The 27,701-nt window shown below is 34.6% G+C and overlaps 1 protein-coding gene across 5 annotated transcripts in view; it reads right to left on the reverse strand.

Annotated features, from left to right (window-relative positions):
* Gdap2 (ganglioside induced differentiation associated protein 2) overlaps positions 1-27,701 on the reverse strand; it is a 109,967-nt gene that overhangs the window by 27,349 nt on the left and 54,917 nt on the right. For all 5 annotated transcript variants that reach the window (XM_088262709.1, XM_088262707.1, XM_088262708.1 and 2 more), the window contains 3 exons: positions 26,421-26,530; positions 25,146-25,391; positions 18,273-18,423 (listed from right to left, as the gene is read on the reverse strand). In XM_088262709.1, coding sequence (XP_088118835.1) covers positions 18,273-18,423; positions 25,146-25,391; positions 26,421-26,530 — 507 coding nt within the window. The remainder of the gene's footprint in view (positions 1-18,272; positions 18,424-25,145; positions 25,392-26,420; positions 26,531-27,701) is intronic.

A 27,701-nucleotide genomic window follows, 5' to 3' on the forward strand; every position in this document is an offset into this window, starting at 1 on the left:
GTCATTTTGAAGGTAGTAATAATATTTACATAAACGTAAAGTTTATATTATCATTATTACTTATAGTATAGGTCACTAAATCCCATATATATAAATATATATTTATACATAAATGTACATTTATATAAAAGTTATATAGTCAACTATATGCGTTTAATTATAATTAAGCGTTATCACTGTCATTTGGAATAATATCGGCGGGAAATAACGCACTTAAAGCAATAATTAATTAACTATGCATGATAATGGCAATTGTTGAAATAGAGTAAAAGGATTTGATAGCAGGACTGACTACTATAATAAAAATAACGAACAGATAACGTGAATATATTTATTTACTTAACAAACAAAAAAACTACGGCGATTTCTCACAGAAAACTAATTTTATGAAGCTAAACGAAGGCCTAGGCACAAGGTGTATAGCTCTTACAATTCCAAGATTGTTCTTGCGTATTAAGGACTATATTCTACCATGTCGTACGATCCTGTGCTCTCTGGGTGTTTTGGAATTGGTCAACCAATGAAGTTATTGTGTCACTACATCTAGCGGCAGCATTTCCTTGTGACCTTTTCCCTCTTCATTTCTCAACAAAATGAGCTTTTCCAGCAGTGCTATCCCAGCTCATGTAAGCAATAACGGATCTCAGTATGACTAACTTTGCCGATATTAAACAGTATTGCGCATGTGAACGTCATTTCAAACCAATTTTAACCTATATTAAAAAATGTAAAAACATTATAATATCTCCTATTTGGATATAGAAAATGATGTAAAAGTATGCGTATTTGCGTTAATAAGGTATATCTTGAACTCTTAGCGCGTATAATGTTCAATCTGACATTTGAACAGGTATGTACTCGTATGTGTACCTTCTGACTCGTGTTAGCGCAATTTCATATCAAATTCGAAGGTAATGTTTAGTATGATATCGCGTGGTTAAAGAAACGCACTTATTTCACGATTAACCACGTGAAAATAAAAATGAATATCCATTTTGGTCACTGGTTGTCAGCATTCTTCATGACGTCAAAACGACTCTTGTATCCAGGTTGTGGATAACTAACTAACCAACACGCCGCTTCCCCACAGGTGTAGGCAGAGAGAATATAACGCCACACCACTCTGTCTTTGCAAACATTCTTCGCCTCTTCCACTTTCATGCATCTCCTCATACACATACCCGCCGATTATTCGACTCCTAACCTGACCCAGTTGTGGATCTTATCGTATAAGTTCATCTCTAAGGATTTCTGAATCGTATCCTCCTTTCTCAACACAATAAGCGGCTATTCGGCTTGTCAGTAATCGGTCTATCTAAAGCCAGAGATATGTGCGAGAGAGATGTGTGTGAAAAAGAGAAAGAGACGTTCCTTGAAACTAGTTTAAAAACTATACAAATAATTCGTTACTAGAAAACAATTTATTCGGACAATGTCGTATTTGCTTGAAATAACTTCAAATATTGAATGTAAAAAGTGTGTCACTTAAGGCCTAGATCTCGAGCGTTCAAATCATTACGCGCTCGGCCGTGCTCAGGGCTGGACGCTTCCTCACGCTAATGAGCGCGAGAAGCATGATTTTTTTTTTAAAATATACTTTAATTGAATTTTTTGTTTTTTTTTTTAATCCTTTAACCTTTCAAAAACTCTTCTTTTCAAAACCATATATGTATTTATTTCGAAGAAAAACTTTTGTTTTCAATACAAAAACGGTGTTTTAAGAAAGAAAAAAACAATTACGTCAAATGTAACCTGGATTTAGAGAAAATTAAGTTGGGACTTATCGAATATTGCGCCATACGTTCAAGTGAAATCATGAATGAATATGTTTTATCGTTTAGTGGGAGCGGACGGAAATGTAAATCAAATTCTGCGGCTATTTCCAATCCGACCAGCGGACACCAACGCGAGCCTCGATACGCACTTGTGTATATTATATACGTAGGTACTACAAACTGACGTAGGTATTTAGCTTTCAGAAAACATGAACGGAGTAAATATTAATTAGCGATGTTTGGCTTTGGGCATAATGCCATGTGATGTGTATTTTTGTATTCAGCACTTCTGACTTGGGCAATAACAAAAAATACACATATTTTTTACAGCTTTATCTGGTATTAATATTAATATTCTCGCGTTTTAAAGTAAATTTTGTATGAACATTATTTTGGATACTATTGCTTAAAAAAACATTTTTGTATACTGCCATCGTCATTGGAAAGTAGTACAAAGAAAAAAATACATATTTTCGTATAATGCAATGTTAATGAACATACACTGTATAACCAGAGTCTGTACATAATTTTTTTTGGTACATTGTACAGTTTTGAGATTAGTTTCGCTAAATTACAGGGTAATAAAATGATTAAAGACTTTTAAAAATTAAAATTAAAATATTTGTGTATTATTATTTACACAAATATTTCAATTTCATACCATTTCTGTGAGCCTAAGCGGCTCATTTTTAGAAATAGGTATCAAATTGTGGTAGAGTGGGTTCGAACCGAGAAACTCTGACTTAAGAGTCCGCGACACTAACCACGGGACCACAACCCGACACATTTCGTTATAGAAGATACGTTTTGCCTAGACAGCGTAATTATTCGGATTTTTTACGTAAATTTATAACATACTTTTACAGAACTTCGACAGATTGACACCGACCAAAGCAAAATAATAATAATAATAACAAAACCCTTATCCGCACCCCAATGGTGCATAGGGCACTGCGTCATATAAACGCAGTGTTATCTTGATCGTTTACACATGAAGGAAAGGTGATCAGCCCTCCGCTTCAGGTACCAGTCCAGGGTAATATTGAATAAATATGACAGTGAAAAAATCACTTATATTTATTTTACCCCCCTTGGGAATCGAACCCGGGACCTCCAGAACGGTAGTCGAACGTGCTGACCATTACACTACGGAGGCGGACTTATATTTAAAAAAATAAATATAAACAAAAGTCGGCTTATCGAGGGAGTCAGTAATTCTCATATTTTAATGCGATGGATAAACATGGAGAAAAGCAAAGAAAATGAACGTGTGTCGACGACTTGTAGATATTGTGCAGTTGTTATCTTAAATTCTAGAATCCTCCGGTAAGAAGTACCTACCATAGATATTCGACGCATTCAGAACAATAATCTATGGAAGTATCTTTTCCAAAGCAGAGTTGCAGACGTCAGGTCGTTCTTGGTCGTTCCGTGCGCTGAATGAACCAGATAAAGACGTTCTGGTCAAGTTCTGCCATAAACGAGCGAACAAGGCAGGTGGTGCGATATAGTCCACAGAGGTCAAAGGTAAGAAAAGAAGTAGTATCACTAGAGAGCGTGGGTATTGGCTGTTAAGACGATGAACAAGATGTAGTTCAAAGGAAAATGCGAAACAGAGGTCCGAGAAGGATAGTAGCAGGCCAGACAGCAGATCTATCGTGGACCCAGTTATACTTCTGACTTGAATAATTTACTTAAAAATCCAGTAATCCAACAATGTATTGTTTCTTCTTCTTCTTTGCAATCTATCCGCACCCATCGGGTGCATAGGGCACCGCATCGGATCGACGCGATGTAAACTTGATTATTGTTTATATGATGATAAAATAATATGTTCTGCGCTGCAAATTCGTGGATTTAATATTATAATATAATTGAGGGGATACAGAAGTAAAAAGCGAAGGAGCTTTGGGTTGACGAGACATTATCTCTATATTAATTAGCCTCTGACACTTAGTAAAGCGCACTCGCCTAACGCGCTTGCATACAACCTACTCGGCATAATTAGGTTGTACTATTGCATTGCCATAAATAAATTATTAATAGAGGGTATCATGAACATCTCGTTTCGCACTAATGTCACGAAAGGTTAGTCATTAGATTACGTCACTCCATCGATAGTATGGAAGGTGAATTTATTTAATACGACGGAGGTAGTCAATTATTAGTAAGCGAACAAGAGGATGGTCTTGTACGTCCAGGGGTGTGCAATCGAGCACAAAATCCTACCCTACTTTTTTTAAATAAAGTATTAAAAAATCTCGTGACGACCCTTTTTATTAGACTATTGTGGACAAGATTTGGAATAAAAATTTAACTCCTCAGCTGATGCAATTTTGTCTGATGTAAGAGTTATCGTTTTATTGATCCAGATACGCGATCCATAACCATTGATGCGGATATTCTAAATGACCGGATGTTATCCACCTCCTCCTACCTACCGAGATTCAAAAATAAAGAATTACAAATTCTGGATCCTGAATGTGTCCTATTACTACGGATGTACCCATATTGTGCGGAAAAACGGGCCGAAGAAATGAGAATTTTTCCAGCAACTAGAATAAAACAAAGTCAATTATTTAAGAAACATGCACAGCATGGAACTTTGTGCTCTTGTTAGAATTTACTTACGTAAAATACGCATTTGAAAAACGTTTGTGTTCGTGGGAATACTATACCTATAAGGTAGAAAACCCCTTTCTACAAGTATTTATGTAGGATAAAGGGTAGCCAAAACGCACTTTAAATATTTGATTACAAAATCGATACGAAAATGTATTTGGAAATTTAGGTCCAATTTTACGATCAAACACACAGATATATTCGTACCGCCATGTTATACATAGAACATAGGTCAAAGTCATCTACGTCATACTCAAATGATATTAAATTTAGAAAATTTTATTTTCCGGATCATTTTATTTCAAATATTATTCGAAAATATTCCGATGACATATCTTCATATTATTGATAACTTTAAGAGTTATATTTTTCAATAACAAATGGAGATTTGGATGAAGCGGAAATCGAACACTGAACTTCGCATTTGGAATCATACATACAAAGTTTTGATTAGTTAATGTTACAAAAAAAATTGTCATAGTAAGACTTCATGAAAAATAACAGTCCGACAATAAAAATTACCGATACATAAGTATAACCCTATTTCATTACTATAAACGGGATTTCTAACGACGATAAATAAAAAATCCAAATACCTCTATATTTCTTGCACTTTCTATAAACGTTTTTGCATTTATAAACCTTGTTTTACCGATTAGTTTTCTTATAAGAGCAAATATTTATCATTTATTTAAGTGTATTGATTCCTGACCGATTTATGGTACGATGAAAATATATCTTAGTACTCGTTGAAAATATCAAATAAACGCGATGACCGTGTTTAAAAATTAAACACCAATGGCAAGTAACAAAACAAGGCGTAGTGTTTAAAATAATTGTTAACAACTTTTGTAGAGTAGACCTCGTAATAACGATAAGTGCATGTTGTTTCCTCTGCGTGAATATTATGCAGGAGGCATTGTTATTGTTACCCGAGTTAACCGTGATAGCATAAAGTTTGTTGCGAAACTATTCTACACGTTCTAATGGCTGTTATGATAATACGAACCGTTTCGCAGTTTGCCAGAACACTGAGTTTAATCCAATTAAAAATAAATACAGTCGAGCCGATTAAACTGTGCCAATCCCAAGTTCATATTCGAGTACGTCGTATATCGGCCATTAGCATGTTTTGAAAACACGAATATGGAAACACTGTCAATGGTTTTCTTCATAGTCTGTAAACTTATTTAAATAATATGTTAATAGAAGACAAAAAAAATAATTATTAACACATATTTATATTTAATCTATATTTGACTTTACTCAAAATGTCTTCCTAAAGTATCCTCATTTCAATGTCTTACGAAATCCTGCCATTTTTGAGAGCTCCTAACGAATATTCAATTTCAACAGAGAAATTTACAGTCGGTATTCAATTCGGTAAACAATTCAATACAATAAGTTAAATTAGGCCATTTTTTAAGTGAACAAGATAATACATTCATTTAAGAGGGATGGTAGGTACATTGCCATTTATTGAAGTAAATCTTGAGATTTATTTTAATTCACTAAAATATTAATTGGAAAATGAAAATATCGGAATAAACCAATTCATATTATCTTAATTGATGAAATGGGGATATAATGGATTGGTTCATCCCAAAAAAAGTATTTTTGTGAAAAATCTGATTACTAGCAAAATAAATATTTATTGAATTAAAACCGTGTATTATTTCCTTCTACCGACAATTCGGCTATTGGGATTTTCTTGAGGATGCTGTATTAGGAAAATGATTCCTTAAATACATATGTATGTACCTAAATAAAATTTTAAGTTGAAGTTAAATAGTTGAATCTATTTCAGTCCATTATGCATTACCAAATTAACAATATAAAAATAATCACCGAACTGTGACGCGGACATGACTCGCGATATTTTGTTATGTACTTTAACAAGTGCATTAACAAACTAGAATCTCGCAAATTAGAGATGTCACAGGTGACGTTATTATGTGTCTCAATTAGAAAAAATCCGATCACAGCGCAATTACCACAACAACCCAAACAAAAACTCTGTAATTTTGTGAAATCAAGTTGTCACGATCAAAAATTTCAAATTATTCAATGATGTATACAGGCATTACTGTATTGAAATTTCCGAAGTTATTAGATTTTATCATTGCGCTTTTGGGTATGCGAAATAATTGTACATTTTTATTACGACTTTATGAAGGCGATAATATTTGTTAATTTATGTTTTGATAAAATAATAATAGGAAGAGTTAAACGCTAATTCAAATGGTAGAAAATGTCATTTTTGGCCTGTATTTTTGTCAGTAAAGAAGTTAAGAAGTTAAGAATAATAAATGGTCAGTACGTATGTAGTTAATTATGAAGTACGAAATACGGTAAGTATGAAATCGGTCAGTATTTCCGTACAGTGTATTTCGGTGCTTCTTATAATGCCATCTATGTTAAAGTTACGTTATATGTTATATGAAGACAAAAATGTGAAAACGCTGTTTTTATAAATTCATTGAATATGGTGAATGTCAGATGACCAACTCTACCACATCCTGTCTAAATAATAATTATTTAAAACTTTAACGTGCAATTATGACGTTTATCTGCGATGTTAGATAGTTTTGTTGAATGAGATTAAAAAATTATTTTACGAATATTTAAAAAAAATTATTAACTTGTGTATTTTATTTGCTTTTATGATGACCATTACTTCTAAGGGCATTTTGAAATTCGTACTAAAAAAGGCCTCACGTCTTAAATCACTTCTTCATTTCGGTACGTTACTGTCAATATCGTTATTTGAATAAATTTACACATATATTCACCCGAATGCAGAAATAGCTATTTCAACATTTGCAATCATGATATTGAAAAGAAAATACAACTCTTAGTGATTGAGGGAACTCGGGTTGGAAAATTTAATTAACTCCCCTATCCCTAAAATTTCCATTTGTGCATTTAGGAGACAATATTATCATAGGGAAAAGCTATCTTATAGTTAGTTGATCATTAGATACGATTATAACTAATTGATAATGCAAGCACACTTACTTTTACTATGTATACATTCATTTTTGTGATTCAAGTTATGTTAGATGTCAAAAAGTTGTAGGTATATGTAAAAATTGTGCCAATGATTCATTGGACAATTTCTTTTATATTCCCCAAAAAAATCAACCCTGCAAAGAATTTTGCAAAAAAGTGCGTTGTATTGCTAACTGTAATCGTTTAATTATTATAGATGGAAAAATTGCGCAATATTTTTTAAAATTGTGAAATTAGATTTTTTGTCGCGACTGAAATGAATAGTAAAAATAAGGAAATTTCTCACCGTTCTTCCGCAGTTTCTTCGAGCGTCGGAAAGATAGTGGTCCCAGAAAGTATCGAAGGCCCCAAGGGTTCAGGAATCTCGACGGTCATGGTGCTCGACACCATCGTGACACTTGAAATAACCCGTTCTCCAAATCACACCACCCAAACTCCACAATACACTCGATTAAACGGAAATTTTCAATTAAAAAATAACGATTCCGAACACACTCTTTCAAACAAGATTATAAAAAAACGAAATAGGCTAAAATTTGTGTTAAGTTAACATTCGAGTTCGCGCACTGCACTTCTGAAAATACGACAATTAAAGATGACTTAGTATGATGATGCATGTTGGACGATGTCACGCGACAATACTAATATATTTTTGATAAGAAATAGGGTCAACCGCTCGGTGTCCGGCCACGGTCAGTAGCCGGTCACTGTCCACTTCTGGTTTTCTTAAGGCACCTTAATTATTTTATATGTTGTGACTATCATTTTCTAGGAGCGCCTTAACTTTTAATCAAAAAATACATTAATAATTCAAAACCATCGACTCTTTCGTTCGTAGTAATTTTGCCGTCTGAAGGGATACTATTTTAGTATATTTATAACTATAATCTAACATAGTTAACGTACTTAACTATAAATATTTTTTCAAATACTTTCTTTGAGAATAATTTTTTAAAGGTTTTTTAATGCATTATTGTATTTGAATAGACTTTTGATAATGTATGCAAGTAATAACCAGTACGCGGGCTGTTTTAAACGGACAGTTACTACACGGCATACTCATAAGGTAAAACTAGTACAGGATTATCAAAAAATAATAATGTCAATAGATAAATAGTTGACACACGAATTCGTGAATGCTAACATATTTATTGTCGAGACTTATGTACTGTATGTACACGAGTAACACGAATGGAAAAATAGGAAAAATAAAAGGTTTTTAAAAATTAGGATATTAGTTGCAAAACTATCTCCAGTCAAACACTTTCCCAAAAGTAATAAAAGACTTATTAGACAAAATAAATCGGTCTACTTCTACTTCTACTACTGTGGTGTGAAGTATGTATACAAATACGGATCCTCACATTGGGGGAATTACGCGCCCAGCGACTATAAAAGTTTTTAGCGAGTATTTACAGCTATCGAGGTTATAAATATGATTAATTTTGCATTTATACAAGTATCGAGAAGACGCCGACACGATGAGTCAGTGTAAGAATATGATTTTGCATTTTTATACGAGTAATGATACTTTTAATTTTCACGCGTGAGAACTGTTATTAGAGACTATTGTAGTCGCGATGCATCGCTGGATCTTATAGGTAGGTACACACAATTTCCAAACAGTCGTTTCTGAAACACGCTATTTTTTATTGCTTAGTTCACTCGAGAAATGCGGTTGGGGCGAATTAATACGAAGCGAAACAGTTAATTGATTCGATAAAAGTGTTTGGAATTCAATTTTCTCTAAGAGCTTTTCGCCGGTTCGTGCACGTCTAGAGAATAAATCTCGCGTGGTTAGTCCAAATTACACCGTTCGCCGTTCGGTATTTTGTATCGGGGCGAGCATTTTCCCAGACGGACGGGTATTCGAGTAATTTTTATTTCGAGAGTTGATCGAAACGGATGAATGATGGATGGAAGTGTGCGACCTGTCAGACGACCGACGCTACGCACCCGAGCACCGCGACTGTTCGTGACTGACTTGGTTTCGCGGATTGAGCCGTTCGGGGGTGCGCGCGACGATGTTTTCCTCTCGTTTCCCGACTGCCTCTGTCCCCCTCTCTCCCACTTATCCTCGCCACTCCGCGTCTCGCACTTTTCTTTCTCTACGTCTAGGCGTCGATATCAAATGGATATCTTTTGACGTCAACTTTCAAAAGAGGAAAAGTACAAAACAAAATGTTTAGTGTTCATAAAGTAGGGCAAACGATCAAGTTATGGTCCCTTATTACTGACCACCTTTTTAAGGAAAACTATCTTGTTAGTATCCTTTTTTTATTTAATTTTTTTTTTGAAAAGAGAAACATTTGTGTTTTTATTATTTACATATTAGTTCGGCTCATTATTAGAAATAGGTATCAAATTGTGGGAGAGTGGGTTCGAACCGAGAAACTTTGACTTAAGAATCCGCGACGCTAACCACGGGACCACAACCCGATTAAATATTGGAAATATTAAAATCAGTTTTCAAAAATATTTATTTAAAAACAAAGGTTATTCGTGTGCTGTTATGTTTTTGTCTTTTCGATATCATTTTCCAACTTAACGATAATTTAAAATCTATACTAACAGATAAATTGGATGTTTTTTTATTGTTAAAAAAATATACTTTTATAAATATCAGGTAAAATATAACTTATGTAATTTTTAAAATCCCTTATCTCTTCTATCCCTTATCCGCACCTAAATGTGCATAGGGGCACTGCATTGCAATAAAGTAGTTTTATCTTCATTGTTAATTATATGAAAGCGAGGTTATCATTATTAAATTAAAGAGCTCCAGTAAAAAAATCAGCCTTAAGCTCGGATATTTCAAAATTCAGGATATCCTTTGGCCAAATTATAGACGCCAAGATATTATTATTGAGGAAAAAAAAGATTCGGAAATGGATTGATTACAACAGAAAAAATGGAAATAATGAAATCAATGTTTCTACAATTTAAAAATTAAATTCTAATTTAAAAAAAATTATTTTCTATAGTATAATGAGCACGTAATGGATCTTTTACTTGATACTCATACATCAGAATGATAAAAGTTTTAACTTTGTGTTTTTGATCTTGAGTAAAGTTACCTAACAAAAGTTTTGAGTTTTGATATAAATCATGACTATTTAAACAAACGAAGTTTTTATATCTTCTATTTCTTATACAGACCCAATAGTGCATAGGGCACCGATCAATCCTACCTTTAACTTTATAAAAACACTTAATCTTCATCTTCAAATCCTTATCCGCACCCCAGTGGTGCATAGGGCACTGCGTCATATAAACGCAATGTTATCTTGATCGTTAATACATGAAGGAAAGGCGATCAGCCATCCGCTTCAGGTACCAGTCCAGGGTAATATGGAATAAATATTAGAATGAAAAAATCACGTATATTTATTTGACTTCCCCCTGGAAATCAAACCGGGACCTCCAGAACGTTAGCCGAACGTGCTGACCATTACACTACGGAGGCGGACAAAAACACTTAATAGTCCCCTTTTACCTTATAACAAAATAATTAAAATTTATCTAACTCAACGTACTACAATATTTAATTTAGTCGCTGTATGAGGTGCTACGTAAATACAAAACGGTGTGTATAAATGAAGCCGTACTCGCTGTTTTCACTACCACGCGAGGCCGTAACTGCTAAGGAAATAAGGCGCAAGAAAAGTGAGTTGTTCCGCTCGCGAGAGTAATGCGACCACAATGCCACGGCTGCCGTCAGACACGCGCTGCTATACACACGCGCCAGCGCAACGTGCGCCAGCACAACCATTCCAATCTACAAACAACGCTAATCTAAAAATATTTCAATCAGCTAGTGAAATTACTTCGTGGAAGTTCACTGTAATTTTAATGAAATTATTTTAGACCCCGAGCACACTAGCAACTTCTGAATCATAAAAATTATCATTATTCAACGCATTTCTCGAGATAAACCGCCCATGTTAAGTTTAACACAACATTACATAGTTGCAAGTGAACGATGATAAAATATTTAATTAAAGTTGACATATATTGCAATGATCGAAGAATACGTATAATGTACGAATTAAATAGAAACCAGGGAGAGTACATAGAAAAAAGGGTTAAGGTCGATTCTCACCCTTGCCCTTGTAAGGATACCCTCATTCAGGTGTTTATTTATAAGCGATATTAACGCAACCTGTTTCACGACTTTTCAAAACCCTTTTTTTTACTACAAAAATTCTGTATTTGCCAAAACTCTTTTTGATTTTTCAAGAAACGTCACGTCACGACGTGTCGACGCGTCGTTTTGGCATAAGTTCGAATTTGGTTTTTAATGTAAGTTCAAATAATTGTTTCATATCACATTTTTTTTATTCCTGTCAAATATTAATTAAATGTAACTATATCCGCTCCCTAGGTGGAGCATATAGAGTCCACAAACTGTCTCCAGGCTTTTCTGTCGGCTGCTATCTCCCTCGCATCCTCCCAAGTCAGACCGCGTCCCGAAGTTCTGACGAGAACTGCCGACGAATTGTCTGCAGTGGTCGTCCTGGGCGGCGCGAACCTGATGCCTTGTAAAAGAACCAAGCTTGATTAAGGCTCTCAGGAGGCATGCGGAGTAGTCAAATATTAGATGAAATATATTGTTTTAATATCTGAAAATGTCAAGCACACGCAAAACCTATACAAAACAATGTGGCACAATGATCGAAGACGAGTAACATAACAGGGCTACGTTTTTGGACTGTTTTTTCTTTGTTGTGTCAAAACAATCATTAACCACTTTTACAGCGTAGACAAGACATGGGCTATCGAATTAAAAAATACTTCATTAAAATAAATTGTTAGTTTATTCGGTTTTTGGATTCGACCATTTAAAGCTAATCACATCAATTAGTGTACAAATTTAGTTGCGTATTCCTAGCTCCTAGTACATTTGATGATTTGAGATCAAAAACTTAAGCTGAAAATAAATATAAATTGAGAAAAAGTGACGAATACCTACGATGGTAGGTTGGGATGAGAAACCGAGAAAGTAACAATTGGTCACGCCTCTAGAATAGACCCATTTACCTTTCAAATCTTAATGTCAACACGATTGGTCACGCTCTAGAATAGACCCATTTACCTTTCAAATCTTAATGTCAACACGATTGGTCACGCCTCTAGAATAGACCCATTTACCTTTCAAATCTTAATGTCAACACGATTTTTTCATTTACTTGACGCGCACTTTTATTAATTTTTATGGTTTATTTAATTTAGAAATCCGGCGATAAGAACAGAATACTGCGACACTTTGTGATGTGAAAAACATGATAAAACTACTGCATAATCCTTTTATGGCGACTCTGTTTTCTGTCATCCTATTGGTCCAGCGGAGGACAATATCTTGTTTCGAGATAATTCAACATAATCAGGGATTGTCTACTTTGAGATTATTGAGCTTATAAGACTGCGAGAGGACTTTCCTGTAACTTATTAGCGAGAGAAAAAATCGAAAAATATATAATTTTCATGGAAAAAATACACGTATCCAGATAGGAAAGACGGAAAAAGATTGAATTTAATTTTAAAGGTAATCAATTTCTCAATTATCGTTCTGAAGCACATTATTTAGCTGCCAAACTATAAATGTAAAAAATGCATCTTCAAACATTATTCTTCCCTGATACCCATCAAGATACATTTGAAACACTACTTTCTATCTTAAGAACTCATCAACACATCCCTCACCCTTTCTCGTTCAAATTCTTACCTGATCCTTTTTATTACTGATGCCCATTTTATTACATGGTCAATTTCTTGCTATGCTCTTGGTTCTAAATCAAGGATTGGAATATGTTCGATAGGATACAGTCGATATACGTGAAGAACATATGTACAAAAAATAGAAAAAGCGCGGTAGAAAAGTAAAAAAAAAAAAATTATGGAAATTTACCTGTAATATAAGTGTTTTTTGAGGCTCAAGTTTTCCCTATTTGTAAATAAAAATTTCGCTTTTGTAGTGCAGTGGTAAGATCATTCGGCTGCCGTGTTGGAATACCTAGGCTCGATTCTCAAAGGATATCGAAATAAATATTATTTTTAATATCACCCTAGATTGGTATTTCAAGTGCAGAATTGATCACGTTGCTTGTTAATAACGATAGAACTGCTTCGATGCGATGCAGTGCCCTAAGCACCATTGGGTAAGGGTAAGAAGTAAAAAAAAATCGTAATTCAAAATTCTGTACAAACTACAAAATTTTGGTCGTTACCCGAGGTTCTACTGCCAATAACGCGAATCATTGCGTTTTTTCACTCGAAACTGGTTTGCACTTCTTCAAATGAGTTACAAGGCATCGCAAATACCTCAGAATATATCCTTCTATCATATCAGTTGGACTAACCTGAAATTCAAGTATTTGTGAATATCTAAACATGTTTATTCCTCGTCATATCGAATAGACTCAATGGGCACTTCCTCCCTTTGAGCCCTCCCACTGAGCTTTCAGTAAATTTCTTATTAGGTGTGTAGTTCAGTTATTGGAAACCGCCCGCACGGGTTATTTCAAGCCCCACGCGGTACTTGCAGCGTGACGTCACGGCGCTCTAATTCACGGAGCGGGAACGTATCGATGACGTCACGCGAGGTAATGACAGAGGAGGATATCTGGATACATTCTATTTCAGTTTCCCCGGAAGCTATTTTCGGTGTTGTTTGACTATTCGGACAAACATCCTTCTACACTTTGGATAATCTTGAGAAAGACCACTTTCGTACGCATTTGGGATTTCGTAGAAAAACAAAGATTTTTCGACACAAATAATAGACTGACGTCACAGTTTTTTAGAAGTAAATAAATAAGTGTAAAAAATCACAAGATAATTTCTTCTACTATAGTGAAAATCTTTCAGATTTTCACCTTAGAAAGGAATCTTCAAAACGAAATCTGAAGAATGTTTTTCTATGAAAATTAGGATCTGGACGCATGACCAATGTATCGTTAACATAGCCTTTTCATAGCCGCAAATAAATTACGCCGCAGTGCTCAACAGGCCAAGTATTTTTTTGAAAAAAAAAAGTTGTCTAAAGAAATTTTTTGTTGTTGTTTTTATTGAATTATAATTTACTTACCAAATATTATATCCCGCATCGATTGTTAGAGTTTTATTCTTGAAGTTAAACCAGTTTCAAATTTTCATCTCAGACAGGGTTGTCACACTGAGTCGCACACGCAAGTTTTTATTAAATTTAATATTAACACAAAACTATTATTTATCAATGGAATATAGTTTGAAATGTAAAAAAAATAGTAAATTTAATATTAACACTCAACTATTATTTATCAGGTATCTTAGAATGAAGTTTAGTTAGAAATGTGATAAATTAGTAATTTTCCATTGTGTGGTACTTCTCAAAGCACGGTATAACACAAAGAGCCATCTTGCATTGTTTACACCTATAACTAGACTCTTTTCTTAGTTTTTTGCTAGTACACACAATACACTTTGCAGTCGGGGATGATTTTTTTCGGTCCGTGGTAGTTTTTCCAAAAAATGTCTTTCTGTAAGTCGCGATAGAAATTCTGCCTTCCGTTTTCTGCCATGAGAAGTACCGGGTTGTTCTTTTTCACTTAGCACGAAGAAGAACAAAGAACTTAGCACAAAGAAATAATTTATTTACTAAAAAGTTGTGAAAAGAAACCAATATCACTAGCAAAACACTGATAAAATCGGAGTAAATATAACGCGAAAGGTATAAATAAACAAATATTTTCATAATAATATTTTAAAATAATAAGAAAAACACAAAAAAATTGAGCAAAATAAAAACCCCTGGCGTTCAAAACAATCGATTAAAATAATCAATATTTCAAGTGGTTTGAGTGGTAGCCCTAATGACATCTGTCAACTGTCAGCTGAAAGTGATACCGATAAATCGCTTTAAAGTATTTAAAAACTTTATAAAATATTTTGTGAGAACTTCAAAAGATGGCAATGTATGTTCCGTTTTTGACAGATTGTCAATATGAGTTAAAACTGCGGAGTAATACGTCATCAAAAGTACTGACGAGATATCTCGTCTCTGGCAATACGGGCACTCCGCCATTTGCCGAGATATCTCGTCTCTGGCAACCATCGGGTTAAGATCCGGCAGCTTACGAAATCCTCCGCGTCTACATTCAACAGCCTCATTTTTTTTTTATTTAGTTTATTTAATATTGTAAAATTACAATATTATAATTTAATTAGTTTTTAGATATTTCTACTTTTAGCATATCTTAATACTAGTTACGCTGTTCTTATACGCTGACTAAGGTCTTATGCTTGGAGAGGGAGCACAAATGTAACATTGCTCTCAGACCTATATTTAAGATAGTAAAAAAAATAAGTACATCATCGTCATCGTATTTTTTGGCATAATTTTGTTTGTTATTAAAATGAGATGACAAATTATTAAAATTTCAATTGAAAACCAAATTCTGCATGCTCGAAATTATTTCGTCTATGGTTTTATTAAATTGATATAAGCATTCTAAAGGCCAATTGCAAGTTCCACGTGATCTATGTATAATGCGAGGAAAAGTAATTGCAGAAACAGTCATCAAACATGGATCGTTTGGTATGAAAAATTTACTTAGAGTTTAACAATTCAACATTGGAAAACGTTACAAAATAAAAATCCAAATCGTGGTATGTGTTTTGATTTTGAATTTTCCGAAATTTGGTCACCTTCCCCATAACGTAATACGAAGTTCTCTAAACACGGTAGGAAGGTTGAACTATAAAAACAAATTTCACTAAGAATAAATGACGATGTTATAAAAGCCAGCAGCAAAAATGTAAATAAATAATGAAGACAAAATAATTAGTAAAAATGGGTATTTTTTTGTTCTCCAAGGTTGTTAGATTCATTTTTGTTTGAATGATCATTATCTGTAATGGAATTCGGCCTTGGGGAATGTATCGAATGCATATTTCTTTTATATGCTTATTGAGAACAAATTTTGTGGCCAGCTGCACATCAGAACAAATAAATGAATATACAACGAATTACCTCCATTATTAGAAAGTTTGCGTGTAACTGAATTGTGTAAAATAAATGAAGTTCAGATTTTGTTATTTTTACAAAAATAGTATTATTGTTTGCTACAAAAAAGAAACTTTTTTATTTGTGTAAACCTAATCTAAACTAAACTAGTTTCTGGTTTAGTAGCAATATTTCTAACCCTTATCCGCACTCAATAAGGCGCTGCGTGGTATCGACTGTGAATTACAGTGGCCTGTGGTGCTGAGGGATATTTATTTAATGAATATAACAGTAAAAACCACGACCTATTTTTATTTATTCATTTGAACCCCTAGGTAATTAAGCCCAGGACCTCCAGCACGGTAGCTAAACACGCTAACCACTACACTACGGAGGTGGAGTTCAAAAATACGAATTATTTTGGAAACATCGGCGGATAACAGTTTTGTAATTTGTAAATTTGAAATATTTTTTTTTTAATTTTGGCCCCAAATGGAATTAACGAGCTTACACCGTATCACCAAAACCGATTGGTGTGTCCGTGTGTCCTAATGTTTCCCCAATATAATTACTTCTCAGTGCGGAAACTTGAGTACTTAATCATTAATTCAATAAACAAGTGCGCATATGCGGCGAGCCTCATACGCCTCGGTAAATTCACTTCACATCAAATTATGTTTCTTGTCTATCAAAATACATTGGCAATCAGAGTGATCTAAGTATGCTTCAATTCACAAATAATAAATGTAGGTTTTTCTATAGAAATACAATAAGCATGGTAGTGAGACACTTTTTTATATTAAAGTTTCCATCGCATCGCGTCGTTAATAAATGTGAATTTATTACAATACGGGTGGAGAACGGTATCAATGATAAAATTGGAAAAGATCGAATAAAAATTATTTAAGGAGGAAAAGTAAGGTTTATGATTTGTTTGGCTGTCGGCCGTCATCATAGATGTGATTAAAAAATTTACACTCCTGATTCTGTCCGAGGAAAAATCCTTCATTTATTGATTTAAGGGGTCTTCTAAATGACCAGATCTTACCTACCTCTACTGCCTACTAGGTCTATGCGAACCACTATGTATCTGCTTCCAATACCGTGGACAGCCAGACGCACCAATGAATCCTACTTTAGGAATAAATATGAACATCAGAACGTCTACTACTTACCTCAAATTCGCTGTTAAGTACCCTGGGAACACGACCTAAATATCGTAAACGTGGAGCGACAGGGATAATAGTTTTCTGGAGATAGTTGAACCGAATAAAGCAAGGTTTATTGGGCTCTTCATTGGCGAAGGCTGCGTTGAATCATAGTCTACCAAACTCTTTAAATATTTTACTATAAAAGCGCATAGTTTGAGTAACGGCGAGGGACGTTAAGGGTGTACTCTCAAATATACAAAACCAGCACGCGGCCGGCTGCGCGACAAGCCACACGTGTTGTCCGCGCACATTCTTCTAGAATATATATTGGAATTTGGCGAATAAATATTTTTTTTATATTTTTAAAACTCTTTACCTTTCAATAACTCTTCTTTTCAAAACTATATATTTATTTCGAAGAAAAACTTATTTTTTCAATATAAAAACGACGTTTTAAACGAAAAATGCGATTACGTTAAATGTTACCTGGGTTTAAAGATATTTTTTTGAAGTAATAATCCAGAGACTCCCTATTTTTAAAGGCTCGTCTGCAGGTAGGATAGTTAGGATAGGTAAGGTGAATGTAAAAAAAAACACATTACAAACTCCCAGACCAATTGAAAGTAAATCTTTCTTGAATTTAGTGAGCGTCTACCCAACTGCGCCTATTGCGGGGTATTGATTATCCCACGTCAAGCCGTGGAAGGTACGAGGTGATGTGGCACTGACCTCTCTTGGTGCTCCAGCTGGCGGGCGCGCACCTCGGCCACGGGGTCCAGCGCGGCGCGCTGCTCGCCCAGCAGCCGCTGCCGGTCCAGGTCGCCCTGCATCTGCCCGAAGGCGGCGCTCAGCCCCTCCAGCTCCAGGCTGTCGTCGTCCGCTGCAACCGAACACTCCATCAGTAAGGGAGTCAGGACTCCGAACGGGACGCACCCATTGAGCGGTATGTTCAATTAGAGCAACTCTTGATCGGTAGTTAGCAGTCAACAGAGGCAAAGAGGGTTGCTAGATATCTTTGGGTATTGTTGCTACATGCTACTGCTTCACGAACATCACCATAATTTATAGAGGTTCTCCACCGCGCCTGTCGGCTTATAGGAACTTGACCTTGATTACAACGACTGGTTAAAATCAAAAGTTTTAATGTCTTTATTTCATGGTCCGCCTCCATAGTGTAGTGGTTAGCCCGCTAGGCTACCATGCTGGAGGTTCCGGGTTCGATTCCCAAGAGGGTCAAAATAAATATAAGTGATTTTTCAGTATAATATTTATTTAATATGACCCTGGACTGGTACCTGAAGCGGAAGGCTGATCACCTTTCCTTCGTGTATTTAACGATCAAGATAACACTGCTTCTATACGATGCAGTGCCCTATGCACCATTGGGGTGTGGACAAGGGTTAGAAGAAGAAGAAGAAAATTTCATGGAATTTATTTAACAATTCCTATGAAAATCTATAGTTTTTCTATTTTTATTAGTGAAAATAAAAATATGAAAAACAATATTTTTAGAATCTAAATTATAATCCTGAAAATTGTTTAAATTTTCTCTAGCATATCATATTTTAATATGTGATAACTATGTAAGAAATCTTAAATCGCAGATTTTATTTTTCTTCTTTTGTTTCTTTTATTAGATCTAAAGATCTGTTTTTTTTTCGAGAAAAGATTGCCGAAACTTTATGATTTATGTTTGCTTATTTTCTTATCTTTTTTTTTTATTCATTTAATATATTTACATTTTTATTTATAACATAATAACATTTGAATCATTTATACATATGTAGAACTTTTATATTTCGATTCGCTGTGCCTCTCCATAAAAGAGTCTGTGCTCTTGTGCTTGGAAAGGGACTTACACTCGTGGTTTAATGTTATATAATAAAAGATATAATAGTTTTTTTAATATATTAAGATAAGATCTATTAAGATAAATTAAATGTTTATACGAAAAATCAAAGTCACGCAGAAACTTAACATAGTTTGAGAATTGAATGGTTAATTTAATCTTAATGATGGGCGATTGAAACCGAAAAAAACAATTTATGTGACGACTTCTTCTCGGAAAAAGTTGTTACTCAATTCAGATTTTGGATTCGATCACTCAACGCTAATCCGTGCACAAATTCAGTTGCATATATCCCTCGATTAGTTGACAATTTGACATCGAAAACTTGGATCTTAGAGACTTTATGTGGGTACCATCGAAAATTTAATTATTTTCTATTGTAGAATAAGGTAATTATAGTAAAAAAAACATATTTAATGAAGTAGGTACAATTTAAGGTGACCTTTCTCATATTCTGGTGCGCGTGTAACGAAATATATTTTTATGTGTGAATAAATATGCATTTTACCCTAATTCTTTTGTACATATTTGTCTGTCTCTTATTTTCGTATTTACGAAATGTCATTTGACAAGAGGAATTGTAGACACATTGATAAAAAAAGTACCGTATTTCACATCCGAATATAATGCTTTTTGTAAACATGTTTCCGAGTCGCATACACATACTAGATTAGGAACCTAGTAAGATAAAAAGTCACGTGTGTGAATCAAAACAAAACAATAAAATTTCTGCTACAATTTAGTTGTTTATAGTTCATTGATGGGTCACCTTTTTTGTTTGTTTGTGAAGTTTAAGTCATCAAGAAATTTAACTAACAATTTATTTGTAGTATGGCGAAATTCGATTGCATCCAACTGACGGTAATTTATACATACTATTCACAAATATTTGGCCATGTCGAAGACTTCAATGAAATAAGAACACGTTTACATAATATTTAGCATAGTTGCTAGTTACTTTCTAAACGTCAAATAGGAAAATATGTCAATGGCGAAAAAAATTATAGTGAAATTTACAGATGCTTGTTTAAACGCAAAGGCAAAAGAGCTTCCATGGTAAAATATATTCATCCGATTATTATTTTAAGTATTTCGATTTCAATCATTCGAAATCTCATCACTATTATTAGAAGGGTTATTTTTCGTGTATCTAAATAAAATATCGACAATAAATAATGATGTTGTCATAATAGTAAAAACGTGCAGCTCAAACAAATGTAAAAGATTATATATTTTAAAAGTCTCCTTAACTTTTTGGTATAGTAATATAACACTCTCCTTATCATTCATCGTTCAGACGTGAACGATCAATGACAGGGAGAGTGTTATACTACCATACCACAAAGTTAACAATGATTTCAATATACCCAACAAATATTATACATTTTATTTATTTAGCCGCAAGGCGCTTGGCGGTTTCTAAGTTACACAACCCAATACGAGTACGGGAGTGCAACCCCGAATGCCCTAGTGATTACTGTTATTCGCCTTTCGAAAAATAAACATCTTATTCCAATGTCATTTTTTCCCTGGTAATACTGAAATTAGTGGCTCGCAATTTGTCGGTTTGTTATCTCTATAAATTTCATAGACAATAAATGCTTTTTGCTCTTTGTCGCGTGAGGATTGGATATATGTTTTTAAAAGACGAATGGCCAGAAATATGGTGTATTTCTATTAAAATCGTACATGAATACTCGAAGCCGTCGTTCTCCATGTTGTTTTCCTGCTACAGTTCCCTTTGCTCCATCGGGAATGGTCTCTGCGCAGATGACACTCTCCCCGCGTCACACTTCACGAAACACATCACGAATCACAGCGTAGTTTGTTGACACGCTAATAAACACAGCGAGTACCTTCTTATCACCGCAACGGCTAAAATTACATTGTAAATTGAGCATAATTTAATGCTCCGCAAGTAGTTCGTGATTTCGCTAACGTGCACATAAAATGTAGGAACTGAAAAGTAAATACTAATAATAGCTGAGAATTTCGCGCGTTTTTTCAATAAATAAAAACGCTATCAATTAACTCGATAGATAATTACTTTAGACGTGTTTTCTTCGAGCGTTTTGACGGATAAATGGCAAAATATTACAAGATCCGTCGGATAGAATAGCGTACATATTTCCATCGCTCTTTGGCAAATAATGGTGACGAAGGAGACGCCATTATGCGGAGGGTCTGCTGATACTCGCAGTCGGCGAACAATACGCGGAGTGGAAATTTGCATACAAATAATCACGCGATATTAAACGGAAAATTAAATTAATTAGACACGGGCGATAATTACAAGATACGTCGTGGTGTTTGGTTAATCAGCTGTTAGAGATACTTTTCAAACAGCTTGCAAAACTTGACATAATATTTCGATTGCTCAGCGTAGATTATTGATAAACTCGAGTGAGTCACCGAACTACTGATTTTAGAATTATCCTATATCTTTTGTGTGTTTTATTTCATTTCTAATTTCTCCTTTTTGGTAACGATTTTTACCAACTTCCCGTTATGCGCGAAGGCACTTTCAAAAAGGGTATATTTGAAGGTATAATATATATTATAGGACAGTCAAGAAAACACAATATTGCAATTTATTTATTTCATGTGTAAGTTGCATTCTTATTTATCTCGCTTGTAGCAGTCACGTCCGCCTTCGCGGTGTAATGGTTAACGTATTTGGCTACCGAGCTGGAGATCCCGGTTTCGTTTCTAAAGGGGTTGAAATAAATGTACGTGTTTTTTTAACTCTTATGTTTATTTAATACTACCACGGGCTGATTTCTGTAGCAGGGGACTAATCACCTCGCTTTCAGATAGTTAACGATCAACATAACATCGCATCAATTTTATTTTGCAATAGGTTTTACGGATATATATGGATACGTACTGAATTAAATTTGTGTTTATTCAGGATAACATTTTGAATATTCAATTCGTAATTATTTTAATAATAATAAATTTGAAAAATTAATATAGCGCCATTTTCGTAAAATACTACCTCAAGGGCGCTTAGAAGTACGTAGAAGTTTCTCTAAAATGTGCAATATAAAAAAAAATTGTAAAAAAAATACAAACCATGACTAATTTACAGAAAGGTCTAAATATACCGTATTTTAAAAAAATAGGTAAATGATAATCGATATTCGCTTCATATTCGAGACTTAAAAATTTACGAATTTACATGCGACATGGTCACAATTATGCATGTATATACATATATAATACTTAAAGTCATTGGTGTGCATTCCACACAGGCACAAAAGCAACAAAATTATTGTGAAAATTTACGATTTCAAAATTCGCGCGAACTCAAATAGCGCTATGAATGCAGCATCCATCCTGCCTAGTACTGCGCGTCGCGTTAAAAAAACTAAGCAGGAACAAAATTTGCTTTGTTAACTGTCACATATTTCAATTTCGATATTATTATACTCGAAATAATGCATGTGTGAATGTGCGTGTGTGTGTGTGCACACGTCACGGGACGCCGCATTGGTGTAGTGACATTATGGGCAGTGCTTTTCGATTCGTTTTTTTTAAAAACAAGAGTTAACGCCATCTATCGGTTTGTACCTCTATTAATTATTCATCTTCTAACAGAAAAATTTTAACTTAAAATTTAAATTTTCTGTTAAAAATATTTAACCAGATATTTGCGGAAACAAATATCCGTGCCTGCCACTGCTTAGAGTAAAATGTAAACTGAATCTAATGATAATAAGGGGTTTGAAAACTACTTCGGGAAGCGGACCTGACTAGAGAGAGCTGGCAGCCAACAGAAAAGCTTGCAGGCAGTTTGTGGACTCCGTATGCTCCACACGGGGAGCGGACATATCCGGACAAATCCATAGATTAATGATTGAAATAACTCAAAGAAATTGTACACATTAGCCGTGATCAAGTGTCAGAGCTAGTATAAGTATGGGAATAAAAACACCAGTCCCTAGCCCTTACAGATAATCTCCTTTTCCTACCTGAAATTCTTCTTCCATTGCATTTTTCAACTGGTAGCAATGTACTTCACTCTTTTGTTGTATGAACCCCTTCAAACATATTCAGCTAATCTCAAAAACATATACTCCGGGCTACAGATTTATAGATATTATTCACCCTCTTCTAACTTTATCCGCACCCAATGGTGCACACAAAGGTCATATCAACGCAGTGTTTTTTTTTATGGATAATTACATGAAGACTAGGTGATCTGTCCGGAGGTGGTATCATACATGATAAAAATAATGAAGGGCATTGGGACCCTAAACCAAGCTAGGACACAAAATGCCGAACCATGTTCTAGTGGAACGGAAGGGCTGTTCATGATGGTCAACAGTCTGGCTTCTGAGGAGTGCAACGTGGTTTCCTCCCAGCAATGAGCAAATGAAGCTCCTGATTGGCCCCCACTAGATTTTCCCTCCTTTTCCCAATAGATAATGAATTTCAAAAGGTTTTTTTATCTAGAAGTAACCAAAATCCAATCATTGATCTATAAAACTTGTACATAATAAGCAAGGTAAATAATAAATGCAACTCCCATCTAAAAATAAAATAAAAGGTGATCTGTTCTGCGTTTCAAGTACCAGGCCAGGTTGACATCAACCACTTTACAGTTGAATTTTGTCAAGAAAATTTGTCGCTGCAGGAAATGGTCACCAACAAGTGGAAAGAAGACTGCCCGAACACCACTCGGGTAAGTCAATAAAAACAAAAACATCAAAATATTGACTCGGGTAAATCACTACTGGCAAGTTGGAAAACAATTTCAACTCATCAATGCAATAATTTTTGCACAAAATTCTTGTCCGAGTCACAATCGGACTAGACTGGAAACTGGCTAGATAAATATTAGAGTGAAAATGTTCTTAAACATAGGATATCTGATATATCTGATGTGAGACATTACGAAGGTGAAATAGCTCAGGATGAAAGAAATCACTGCTATGTGAGAAAGGTAAATGACGAGAAATGTAGGAAAGAAGGTTGCATACCCATATTTAAATTAAAGTGTACAATATAGGTTTTTAATAGTAAAACATTAATGAAATTCAATTTGCAGTATCTAGTTATCAGTGCTTTTTGTTGATGTAAATCTAGAGTGCTTACTTATCTAGACAATGACTATATTTGTAAATAGGTATCTAACCAAATAAAAATGTTTAAATTCTAAAACTAATGTTATGCTTCAATTTTTTTAAGTACATATACTCGTTTATAAGAATTTTAGGATACCTATAATTCTTTCATATCAGTAAAAATAGTAAACATATCTAATAATTTCCGACCTATTTATTTGGAGCTCTAATCTTGGAGAACTAATACACAAATTTCAAAATTACATGGTACAGAAAACTTGAAAATGTTAATGTTTTTCTTTTTCTGAAACCCCAATGAGACATCTTTAAATGAATTTAGGAAACAGTAAACCTACCCATGGAAATAACAGTATTCTGCATGTCGCTTCACTATGAGAACTGAGTAATAAATATTGCAGTATTCCTTTAGTGAGTAATCCTAACACGTATTGATAGTAATCAGCGTGTCAATAGACAATTATCTAAATCAGATAAGATTAGCTTAACTCCCCGACACGGGGATATAGCACACTAAAAAGTCCCGCCACTTACTCGGGCCTGGTTTAGAAGCTCTTGATTTCAATTCAGACCCACACATCCAACAACTAGTTTACTTTTATATGGATCCAATATTTATGACTGGTATTTATATCCAAATTGATATGAATGAAGAGAAGAAGTTACCATCCATGACGGTGTGTTGGGGGTTATCGATGATCCTGATCTGTCGGTCGGGCAGCACGGGCTCGCCGAGCGCGCCGCCCGTGTCGGGGGGCAGTCTCCAGCGCGCGCCCGCCTCCTCCAGGGGGCCCCGCGGCAGGTAGAGCGGCGCGAGCGTCTCCAGCAGCGACAGCTCGCAGCGCACGGGCGCCACCAGCACCACCGTGTGCAGCGCCGACCCGTACAGCTCCAGGAAGCGCCGGATCGTACCTGCAAACAGACATATTTTCTAAAACACGTCGTGATTATATAAAATATGCAGATGGCAGTCCCGTTTGACAGTTTCATACAAAAGTAGTTGTCTTAACAATTGTCTAAATTTTTTGGGAGTATGGATATAAATGAACGTCGGAGCGAATTTTCTTAAAGAAGTATCGACATTAATGAAAGACAAAGACCGTCTGCCAGTTGGTTTGATGTAACTTGTGTACCAATGAAACCCGTGAATATTTATATGTAATATTGTCTTAAAATAAAACCTAGAGATGGTCAGTATTATTTAAAAAAAAGAAAATAAAAAACATAACTTCTATCATTTCAAAAAAATATATTCTTTTTCATGTAAAAAGAACCTACTCCCCAGAGAAAGTCGGACATCAATTATTGTACTCCCAGAAAGGTTTATACTGCATATATACAACTTCCAAGAATTAAAGGGATATTGATATTGATTGATTAATGGTATATGATATGATCAGTCAAGCCACCCAATGATAGGTATAGAATGCCCAACTTCCATATTCCCTTTCTAAAATATGCTTCGTCATTGTCAAGATATCTGATTCATTTACATCCTAATAATTTGTCATCACCAGATTTATTTTATTATTCAGCACACAAAAAGACACGAGTTTATCAAGTGTTCAAGTGAAGATAGCAAAAAAATTGCTTCATCGAGTGAACAGCGCTCTAAAAAATAAAATGACAAGTGCGTGTGCGTGTGTGGCTTATAGGTTCACATCATAAAGAAATCATTATTTCATTGTATAACATACAATATATTTCAGATTACAAATATGTGCACTCTCTCGAGTTAGTTAAAAATGCTTACTCCTTTATGCATAAAATGAGAATTTTATACATTTGTAAAATTTTGGCTTTTTTGTTTACTTGAAACAATGACTGATACGTTGGCTGGTGGCCAACTGTAATAACTACATTACTGTGTAATTTAAATAGTCAAATATAATAGGCAATGAGTTTTTATCATTATTATTATCATATATTATGAAAACTTACGCAAGGCAATATGGACTCCTAGATCAGATGGGTAATTTCTTCGCACAGAGTGAATAAGGCAGATTGCCAAGGAATGGATACCGAGTTCTCGAGCTTTGAAGAGAATGTTCCTGGAATTTAAAAAAAAACATGCAATTAATTTATTAATCAATAACGTCCTAACTTTCACCATTCTAAAAAAAAATGTTAGAAAATGCCAAAGGGCTAATCTGATTTTATCGCTGTCTATTAAATATCTGCATGCCAAAGGAACAAAGTTATACATATTGTGTTAATAAATACATTCAGTTGACTTTCTTCTTAAAGTTTTGACTAAATTGATTGTAAAACAGCTATTTAGTAACTCCTTGACCACGGCTAACACATGTCTGTGGCACTAGACAAATATGTCTATTATGTGACTATTGCGGCATGCGAGATTTAGCAATATCTGAGATTCAAAACTTAATTCCTTGGAATATTAAGATTGCAATTATTTTAACTTGAAACATTAATTATTCATACTGTGTATCAACTTCCGGCTAAATAAGGCGAAAGCTAAATTTACTTGATGTGGTCAATCGTTAAGCAATGATTGGGTTGATAATAAGTACACAATAGTGATGTCACCAGCAAGTACTTGAATATGTTAACATATTGTCAGCGGACAGTTTTTACATCAACCCCGACCCTAATTATTATTTTAATTAGAGTCCTACACTAATCACAAGTAACCGCATACCCAACTCCAATTTGTTCAATGTGTTTTGGCATCTCGCGCTGTACCAAAAAGTAAGCAAATAGAATGCTTATAAGCGTCTCCTGCTCTCTACCAACAGCGTATTAAAGACACTTTTAAGTGTTTCCCACAAACAATGGGTTAATACAGTCCCTTATCGGGTTTCGTATGAAATTGCAGAGCAACAATGCGGTAGAATACTATCTAACAGCATGGAATTTTAATAAAAACGAAAAAAAAACGTTTAGAAAATTACACTGTTAAAAAACGCTAACGACACAATGGCAGATAATATATCTTGATATGAATACATAAATATGCCACATTGCAAAGAATGATGGCTGCCACAGTAATATACTCTTAACCCGCGATTGGCACAGTCTGCAACACATTTGATAATGCCCACCACGCGTTTGACACATAGTTTCTCAAAGAGCAGTATCTGTAATACGAAATGTCTTTCTTGAAATTTCTCTAATTGATATTGTGATGATTTTTATCTTAAAATTAGTAGCTCTTAAAAAATTTTAAAATGTCTTTATACTATTTATACCTATAGAAAT

The sequence above is a fragment of the Brachycentrus maculatus genome, unplaced genomic scaffold (genome assembly GCF_059751285.1).
Source record: "Brachycentrus maculatus isolate JH-2025_06_01 unplaced genomic scaffold, ASM5975128v1 h1tg000186l, whole genome shotgun sequence".
In the NCBI taxonomy this organism is placed as follows: domain Eukaryota; kingdom Metazoa; phylum Arthropoda; class Insecta; order Trichoptera; family Brachycentridae; genus Brachycentrus; species Brachycentrus maculatus.